The sequence below is a fragment of the Cotesia typhae genome, unplaced genomic scaffold, assembly GCF_013202065.1.
Source record: "Cotesia typhae breed Kobodo isofemale line unplaced genomic scaffold, CoteBio_Ctyphae contig_23, whole genome shotgun sequence".
Classification (NCBI taxonomy): domain Eukaryota; kingdom Metazoa; phylum Arthropoda; class Insecta; order Hymenoptera; family Braconidae; genus Cotesia; species Cotesia typhae.
Genome location: NW_027423729.1, coordinates 730,327 through 740,936, shown reverse-complemented (window position 1 = coordinate 740,936; position 10,610 = coordinate 730,327). Strand labels below are relative to the sequence as shown.

The 10,610-nt window shown below is 28.6% G+C and overlaps 1 protein-coding gene across 1 annotated transcript; it reads right to left on the bottom strand.

The window, feature by feature from the left end:
• Positions 1–1,085: 1,085 nt before the first annotated feature.
• Positions 1,086–4,139, bottom strand: LOC141524953 (uncharacterized). The gene is made up of 10 exons (XM_074239146.1): positions 4,038–4,139; positions 3,882–3,972; positions 3,543–3,788; positions 3,221–3,472; positions 2,912–3,157; positions 2,513–2,758; positions 2,186–2,434; positions 1,866–2,114; positions 1,496–1,741; positions 1,086–1,433 (listed from the first exon to the last, which is right to left on the bottom strand). Exons 1-10 carry the CDS (start codon positions 4,137–4,139, stop codon positions 1,186–1,188), a joined length of 2,175 nt encoding a protein of 724 aa, XP_074095247.1. The 3' UTR covers positions 1,086–1,185.
• Between the last annotated feature and the right edge of the window lie 6,471 nt (positions 4,140–10,610).

The following is a 10,610-nucleotide window of genomic DNA, read 5'->3' as shown; positions in this document are numbered from 1 at the left end:
TTTTGTTATAAAAGTTTTTTTTTTACCGTGACAAAATATTTATAATTTTTTTTTTTCCGTAGTGCATATAATAGAATATTTATGAGATCACTTAGATGTCTGCCTATCAATCTTAATAAAAATTTTATGGCGAGAATATTTATCAGCTTTCGCACATTCTTCGATGAAACAGATTCTAAAAGTGGTTGAATTTTTTGTAAGATGAATTTTCGACAAAAAAAAAAATTAATAATAATTTTTTTGCATCATCTCTGTGGCTTTACACTGAAAATAATATGGCCTGATAAGGCATATTTCGACATCAAACTATTCTTAGGCATGTTAGAAAATTTTTTCACAAACTTACCAATTAATCGATACCTTTTTTAGTTTTTTCGCCCTCAGTTCTTTAAAACATTTTTAGCAAGATTAAATTTCCTACGACTGCACACAAGCTATCGAGGTTAAATCAATTGGTGGATTTCTGTAACTGTTCATCAATGTATTTGTCTAATCTTTGCAGTTTCGAACTAATGTATACGTTGGTCTCATCAGTTTTGCTCAATGTACACTTGTTCGATGTATATATCGCTCTCCTATTCGTATGACTTGGATCAAACCTAACTTTCGTTGCTCAGTTTTCGAGAAAGAGAGAGAGGGAAAGGATACTTTTAGATATTTGATGATTTGTTAGTGAGAGTATGGTCTAGATTCGAGATAACATATTACATTCACAAGGCATAATAAATTTGAATCAAAAAAAAATATTCTTGCCATCAATTTTTTTAATATTTTTTTCTGGATATATTTTAAGATATTGTATAAAAATTGAAATAAAAATAAAAACTTTGATGACAAATACATTAATAGATTACATTAAAAATATAAAAATATTTTGATTTTTTAAAACCAAAATATTTTTTATCATTGTAATTGCATTAAATAATTTTAGAATGAAATAATAAAAATGTTATTGTTTCTGCTCGAAATATGTTACATAATTACTTTAACTTCCTTTCCACAAAAATAATTTTGATCACTCCAATAGTTTTAACAATCATTTGGAAGTGAAAAAAAAAAAAAAAAAAAAAAACTAAACTAAAATGAAAAAGATTGTTTTAAAAAAAAAAATAGCTAACTGCATCTGCATACATAATTTTTGCTTGAAAATCAGCGTCTTAAAAAATTCTATCCCTTAAATAATTCTTATATACACATATTTGTGGAAACACTATAAGAGCCAGACTTGCATTGACAACGAAAATCAATGCATTCAGCATTCAAAACCACGCATTGATCTTGTTTCCAGCAATATCCGTTCAAATTTGGCAAGCATGTCGAATTGTTGATTGCAATATTGTTAACTTTGCAAACACACTTTTTGTCTTCGGAACAGTCAAAATGGAAATGCTCTACACAGTCAGAAACGTCCGTACAAGGATGTAGTGATTGGGCTGCAGAAAATCCACTAATAAATTTTTCATTAATTTTTTAGCAGAAAAAAAATGATACTTACTTTTCATACATTGATAGGCAGACACTTCTGAATATCCAGGCTTGCATTGACACCTATTACTATGACAATGAGAGAACTCTATTTGACACTCATCGGACATACAATAAGTGTTTAGAGTAGGCAGGCAGGTCATTTTATCCAGAGCAAAGGTATTCGGCTTGCAGACACAAATTTTGGTTTGAGAGCATGTTCCTTTTCGTATTAGCTTGCAATTAATGTCGCTTTTACAGGGCTGTCCCAATGAAACTGAAAACCAATGCAATTTTCTGTAAAATTCTGCCTGAATCGTGCCAAAAAAAATTTGTCTTATTTTGAATTTCATTTTTTGAAATAAAATTATTTTAAATTCCAATTTTTGAATTAATCATACTTGGTTTGCATTTATTGAAAAGTTTTTCGGTGTACGCTAAATCACATTGACATGTATTTTTAATGCAAATTGAATTTTTTGTAACACAATCGTTATGTTGTGTACAGTAGCCTCCTAGCAGAGGCATGCATTTAGATGACTGCAGCTGAACAAAATTCGTCTCGCAGACGCACTTACTAAAGTTCCAACATTTTGCGTGAGGAATGTCTTTGCAGTCAGTATGAAGTGAACAGGACTTATTCAAAAATACTAAAAATTATCGATTATTTGTTTGGTTTCAATTTTAACAGTTTTTGTACTTAATTTTGCATTTTACTCACGGTGAAAACACTGTTCATTAAGCCTCTTAGAGCTTTTGCTGTCACATTGACACTTATTTTCAAAGCAGATAGATTTAGCTACAACGCACTCATTATCGTGTGAGCAACTTTCATCTAACAGTGGCCTACATGATTTTTCGTTAATTTCTCTGTAGTTTATCTTGCAAATGCATTTGTTTTCGCTGGAACACCGAGCGTTTGCCATCAATTTACAATCATCGTCATCAAAACAGAACTCTTGTAATTCCGCTAGAAGTCGAAAATTTTTAAAATACACCCAGACGCGCGTAGCTTTCATGTTATAGTATATTATAACAGATTACTCACTCGGCAAACATTTCGTTAGCGAACCTTGAATGTAGCCATCCCGACACTTGCAATAATAATGGTAGCAATGAGAGTTTTTTATTAAACAATCTTGATCGACCAAACAAATTGTGCCCAAATTTCTAGCACACAATGATTGGTTTAATAAACTAAATCCATCGTTGCAAATGCATTGATTTCTCAAACATACTGAATACTTTATATTAAAACAATCTGATGTTTTTTCGCATGTTCTCCCCAAGTATCCTGAAATAAATAGAATATATAAATATAATAAATGTAATATATAGAAGAAAAATATTTAACATACTCCAAAGAGGTTAGAATGAAAGAAACCGTCGGAAATTGGGATCTCGGGTCTTAGAAATTTTGTCATAGGCATAATTGCATAGTACGTACTCGGTAAACATTTTCCTTTCATCAGTACAGTGTCTGGCTTGCAATGACAGATATTGTCAATGCACAAAGCATTTAGTTTTAAGCACTTATCATCATTCTCACAAAATAAGTCTGATAATGATCGGCATGAATTATCTTCCCATGAGAAGTAATTTGCATTGCATTCACAAATATTGTCATTGCATATCGTATTTTTTATGCGATTTTCACAGTAAACTGAATCTTCACAAAACATTCCCAAGTAGGCTAGAAAACGAATGTTAAAATTAATTACAAAATTTAAGTTTTAACTCTAAGTTCATCACTTACCTAGTTGACATTCGGAATTATTAAAATAGGGAAGGTATTGAGTTTTACATTGACATTTATTATTAACACATTCAGAATTGGTGATCCCACATTCGCGGTTGCTATTACAAAATTCCCCTATAAGTAATGAGCAAAATGTCGGACTTTTCGCAATCATGTTTTTTGAACATTCGCATTTTTTATTCAAAGAACATTTTGAAAATTCGATAAATTTGCAATCTTCATCATTTTCGCACTGTAATCTTAGTAAAACTACAATCATGAAAAAAAAATTTAATAAGTTGAGATAAATTTAATTTTGTAATTCTTTTTTTAATATTACTTATCAAACATTGATCATTGGGCTTAGCTAAAAAACCACTCTTGCATTTACACTTGTTATCAATACACATTGAATTTTCGGGAGCGCACGATTCTTTCCAACAAAACTCGTTTAGTAATGGTACACATCTGGTACCATTAACTTGGACATTATTTCGTTTACAAACACATTTTCCTGCTGGTGAACATGTAGAATAGAGTGTTAAACTGCAATCATAGCTATTGTGACAAGGATCTCCAAGTTTTGCTAATTAAATACACGTAACAACTCTTATAATTATTAATTCACATAAATAATGCTTTTGATATTCAATACATTTATCATTAAAACTACAATCACCTCTTTCTACGCATTTATATCTATTTTGAGAAGCTATCCACTTGCACATGGAATTTTTATCGCAACAGAGATGTTCGTCATACCACTCACACTAACAAAATTATCAAAATTACACGATCAATTATCGTATCAATTAAAATCATTTAATATACTTACTGTTTCGCCATTATTTACACATTCCGTATTTTCAACTCCTTTGACTACGCTGACAAATAACATCAAAACTAGTCCATCCAATATGAAAAGTTTTTTATCCATTTTTGATCGTCTAGCAGCCGAAAAAATACCAACCAAATATAAATTTTTTTATTTTTATCAATTAATTGATCAACAATAAAATCCCAAGCTACAGTTATTGCTGACGCTTGTACTAATGAAAATTTTCTAACTGTTATTCTATTTATTTGGTCAAATTTATATAATCACTATTTAATATGACAATTCTATAGTAAGAGTTGACAAACCATTAATCAAAAACAGTAAAAATTTTTATTAGATAAAGCGGTGGTTTTTTATCAGTAGATACTTATAGTAAAACAGTGCGTTAGTCATTAAATCATTTTGACTTCTTAAACACTAATAACAGTTCTTATTTTTTAATCGTTATGTTTTTTTTTATTACTATTTATTTTGAGTCTATGACAGAACTCGTATGTTTAAATATTTCTTTCGTGCGTTCTAAAGTTATTCTTTTTTATTTTTAAATATTACTATCTAGCCTGCATTGTGATTTTACTACTTTTTTTTTTATATTTTTATAAAATAAATTTAAAAAAATTCATTTTACGTTAAAATAAATTTTGAACGTTAAAATTCAAGGATTCAAAAGTTAAATTATACTTTTGAGTTCAATGAGACCATTAACACAAATAAATATGTTTTTATTAGAATTTTTTTTAATGATAAACCAAACAAAGTGAAGCCAATTACAGAAACAGGGAAAATGATTAACGTTGAATTATTGTCATCCTGTAACAATAGAGTTCACCTTAACATTTCGCATTAGAGACGTGCAATATATTAGTAAAGTTGAACTAAGGGGAAATGAGATAGTAAAATAGCATCGCAGTTATACAAAGGATCTAAACTTTATGTCATGTTTTATGTGATCGTTGTTCCCTTAGTTGTCAACAAGCGTTGTTTTGTATATTTAAGAGTCTCCGTTTATCTTACATCTTGTTTGAAGTACTGATTAATTTATGAATAAAAACTTTTTATAAAAAAATTAATTTGAAAAACAAAAAAAAAATTTTGATACTTAAAAAAAAAATGGTCTGTAATCTTGACGATAAAAATACTAAATTTTAATTATAAATGATAATGATTGAGACAGCGTGAAATTTATTTAAATTCAATAAGAAAATATTTTCGTTTTATCACCAATAATAAAGCAAATAAAACATAGAGATAGATTCAATCTCGAGCGGGATAAAATCTCACAAATATATGGAACTATAAATCAAAGTAACATGTGGTAAATTTAAAAGTTCAAAAAGAAAAACTAAGTATTGGTATGAAAGAGAAAGAGGTTAAAAATATAAAAGTTCGGTCGAAGGAGATGAGATCGATAGATTGCATTTAAAGCGATTATTAAATTCGGATTTTGAGATAGTTACTTGCTCGCCTCTGAAGGTTCTCTCGGTCTCAATTTTAGTCTTGGTTTTAGTGGTGCTCTGTTGCGAAGAACCCGCGGTCGAGAAAACGATGTCTAGTCACACAGGCAACGTATAAGTAAAGAAAGTTGCCGAAGATAAACGAGAAAATTGGAGAAGCGGGGCAGAAAGTAGCAAGGTTGCCCAACGACACGGGTCGTAGACTTTACTTACGCTGGTACGTCGTCTTCTCTTCATGGTGGGCGGTTATAACTTGATCTTCTTTTTGACACGCTTCACGAGACATCATTCTATTTTCGATTGCTATAATTTATGTATTTTATAGTTATATAATAATTATGTAATTTAGGTGTCGTACTTTTTTTTAAATTAAAAAAAAAAAAAATCTTTAGATTGCAATAAATGTCTGCTGAAATAGATTTTTGGTGTTATTTGATTTGAATACAAGAACGAGATTATAATATTATAAAATTTTTGATTTAATATCTAGCACATGAACTTTTATTAAAAAAATAGGTCTTAGATTCAAAAATCTTTAAATTTATCGGAACGACACGATGGAATTTAGAATCAGTGCACCGGCAAAAGTTATTCATATTTTAAAAATATGTAGGTTTTATTAAAAGACTGAAATCCGTAAAATTTTGAATTTCGATATCAACCGATTTTCAAATAAATAAAAAAATATAAGATATTTTATTTCTCATAAAAAGAGAATCGATTCACCTAAAAAATGTATGTTTTACGAGCGGACGAAGCTCTTAGAAAAAAATAACATTATTGAGTATCATTATACGTTGAAAAGAAAAATATTATTATGCTATAACAGCTGTAATAAAAAAAATGATGGCTCTTTTTGTGCGGTAAATATTTATTAATTAATAATAATATTAATTAATACGATTGCAAACAAAAACTCAGTTTCAAAGGGTAAAAATAATTGCTAAATTTAATTATTAGTTTATTAAAATAACTTAATAATATGACTTTCACGTTTGCTGTCATCGCTCATTAATTTACAGCTATGTTGGATTAAAAACGGTATGTACGATATTTAGTTTTATCCGATAATAATTACAGCTTAAAATTTTCGATATAATACAGAGAGTAATAAATTTAATTTACTGTTAATCAATCACACTTTTAAAAGAGAGGAATGAAATGAACAAATTTCCAAATTATTCAGAAATAAAAAAAATTTTTTTTTAAATGTGTTGACAGATTTTTCAAGGAAATTAATTTTAAGTTTTCGAACTGTTGTTTTCTGCTCTGTATTTTTTTTTTAATTCCTATAAAATAAATCACTTATATTTTACAGTTATTTCAAAAATATTTAAGCTATGAATAAAAGACAGCGTAATGAATGAGACTCTAAATCTTGAAGTTTCTTGTTTCTGTCTTCTACTTAAAAAAATACCAGTACTCAGTAACCATTAAAAAATACAACTATCAACTTTTGAAATATTCTTGTAACTTTTAAATGTTCAGAAGCTTTGAAAAATTAATCTCTTTCTTAAGTCGAAAAAAATTTTTTTGCAAATTTGATAAATAAAAAATTTTTTAAAAATTTCTTCGTATCAGAGTATGATCGCTCTTTCGTTTATCAATAATAAAAAAATCCGGTATGGAATGCTTTTAAAATATTCCACGGGTTTGATCTTTTATATGCATGCGAAAAATTCTTTTTTTTTTATCTTTTCATTTTATTTTTCAATTTTATCAAGAGCCTGATATTGGAAATAAATCCATTAGGTAATGGTATTAAAACGCAGGAGTGAGGACGGTAGCTGCGAACTAGACCAGGATATAACTATATATCAAGAAACTAAGGTCTCCGTTGGCTATATAAATCGAAGCCAGCTTCTTGAGACAGTTGAGACTTGGAACATTAGCATGTAATCTGCTCTTTCTCCTCTATCTCTACTGTCACCACCTTTACCTCTTCTGACTTTTCTTACATTCCTCTCTTTTTCTTTTCCTTCTCAACTTCTCAATCTACTCTACATGTTATATATTATATACTTTCACCTTTATATTTATCCTCATCCTCATCCGCATCTTCATCTTTTACTCACATTTACTTAGCTTGTGCTCACTATCGTGCAACTATATTCTCTGTTCTTTCCCTTTTATCTCAACTCTTTTTCCTTCCCTCCTGGTGATCCTCTTTTACTCTCTAAGATTGAGACCTTTCGGGATAAAAACGAATTTTCAACGAGTTTATACTTATACTTATACTACTACAACTTAGAGCCTCGATCTTAACTCTCAGCGATGAGAGTTGCTGCTGCTGCTACTGGTGCTTTCTTTCCCATCCATCGTCAACCATTTTCCTTTCAAGCTTCGTGAGATCTCATTAACTGACATTATACACGTAATTATACGTCATGCTTTCATTTACATTTTCTCTTTTGCTAATTAGTCAAGGATCATTGTTATAATCATTTTAAGAAATACTTTTCACATTTATTATTATTATTCTCTATTTTTTTTTTTTGCGATAATACTGAACTTGTTTTGAAAAATCAAGATTAATATAAAGTCAAAAATAATAAAAAAAAATTTTCACAGTCCTCGAAATTTAAATTAATCTAAAATATTTTTTCCAAGCTTTTAAATGATAAATAAGTTTGTCACTTTTTTTAAAAAACAACAACAACAATAAATAAAAGTTAGAAGTTATGAAATATATAAAATGGATAGAGTATTATTAAGTATTTATTAAGTTGGTAAGAATTTTTTACTCAACTTCAAAGAGTATCAGGCATCTTTATTTTTATATAACTTTTAATCCACGAGTTAGTGTACTTTATTACACACAATATTATGTCATTTTATCTCAAAGCCTTCGTTCACTGTATAACTAGTAACTCGGGATCTCATTACCAACTTGAAATGCTATAAAGCGTTGAGGAATTTTTTAGATAAGAAACTGACAATCACTATCCAGATTATGAAATTCCACTCTTGAACTTTAACATTTCAATCTAATTATTATTATGTTTATATAGATGTTATTCCATATCAAGAGCTCAGCTGTGTCGCCGTGACTCTCTTTATAAGATAAAGCGTCAGATTATTTATAAGAGATAAAAATTGTATTTAAATTGTTTGAATTATTAGAAAAATACTTGCCTTAATCAGCTCGCTTTCATTTTTTGTTCTATTGAATTGAATTCATGTGTAAAAACTAAACATAGACCATAGGTAAAATCTATAATATCTATAAATGTCTGAAAATGCAATTTTGTTGAATATTTTTTATGCAAAGTAATTGCTATTGAAAATGGTATTTTAAACTCAGTCAAGTGAAGAGAACAGCCCAAAGCAGATACGAAATTATTTATATTTATGTATATGTATATATATTTATATATAGGTAGGTCTTTTAGGCCGAAAGGAATGTCCTGGCGACGTCTATTCGTGTTCGCCAAAAAGCAATATCTTAAAACACAAGGACTGGCTTTGATCCAAAACAGAGCCACGCGTGCTTGTGTGGATGTTTTTTTCCTCATTTATTTTTCTTTCTTTTCTCTATTTTTATTTTTATTTTTATTTTTCTCTTTCTACATTTGTTTTTATTTATTTTTTTCCTTTTTCGTTTCTCTCTTTTTTAGCTTTTTATTTCCGTTCAAACTTTCAGCTACAGTTGTCTCCCTGCAAGTCGTTCGTTTCTTTTGTTGCGACCTCCGGACTCGCGGTTATTTCACAAAAGACACGGCAAAGTCAAAAAACGTAAATTGAAAATCCCTGGGTATTGTCGAAAAATATAAAACCTAATAAATAAAAACTAAATGATTACTCCCGTAAATATGTAAATAACCGCTGGTTTTTCGGGTTTTATTAAAAACTATCGGTTCCGCAGATTTCAGATAATTTAGACTCAAAGAAAAAAAAATATCGTTCTTTCGTTCCAGGTTAAAAAGACCAAACTGTTGTATTTATTTTTGCAGAAATATTAAGTCGTAACAATGTCGAATGGAAGAAAACGTAAACTTCATAAAATTTTTACGCTCGAGTGGTAACAAAAAAATAACAATAAAGTTACAAAATATAAAATAAGAAACAATTAAAAAAAAGTCAAATTCATCGTTGAATAAGATTTTTTTTAATTAAAATATTCTTGGAAATAGTAAGTAATTATTTATTTTAACTATATGAATAAAGCAGTAAAAAGGTATTAAAGTCTTATAAATGATAATTTGATGAAGAATTTAATTGCAAACATTTTACTTTTAATATTTTTATTCATTTGATGCAAAACGACATTTAATTACGATGTACAGTAATAAAAAGAAATTCATTTTGTAATGCTGTATTATTTTAATTGTGAATGTTACAATTATTTTTTTGCTACATACTTTGAAGTACGCTCTCTACTTACTGTGATTCAGAAACGTTTAATAATATCAAACAGATATAAATTTTTTTATAAATCATCAAATTTTAAAAATTTAATTCAATTCAAATTAAAATTCTGATTATAAAAAAATTCATTTAGTTTATAATGGTGATGAAAAAATGTTAAGGATAAGGATATTGAGGGTAAAGATATGGGGGAAGAAATAAATACATACCGTTTTTACACGTACTACCCTCATATCTAGCGATTCGTAGGTTCAGTGTGCGTCTCATCAGTGACTTGGGTTTGCTCACACTTAATGAGTTTTACCTTTTACTGCTACTCGGTACTTCCCATCAGAGTTATGAGACCGTGGCTTTTTCTACTCGTCCTGGAGGCTTCTTTTTCATTCTCTCTCTTTTTTTTTTTTTTTTCTTTCAATTAACGAGGACTCTAAATGAGATATCTAAAAAATTAAGAAAAAAAAAGTATGCCAATTTTATTTAGGTCTCAGTTTTATTTCTTCCACGGATATATGAACTCAACAGAGTAAAAAAGCTTGGTCTCCTTATAAAGCCTTATAAGACTATCAGATAATTTTTTTTCTTAAAAATTTATATGCTGTAAAAACTATAAATACAAATTGTTTCGTTAAAGCAGAATATAATTCTGAATTGGAAAATGATAATTGAATTAACGCCCTAATGATATGTATATTTAAAGATAATTGTTTCAATTGATAATTAATCAATTGAGTTGAACTTAATGATCAGC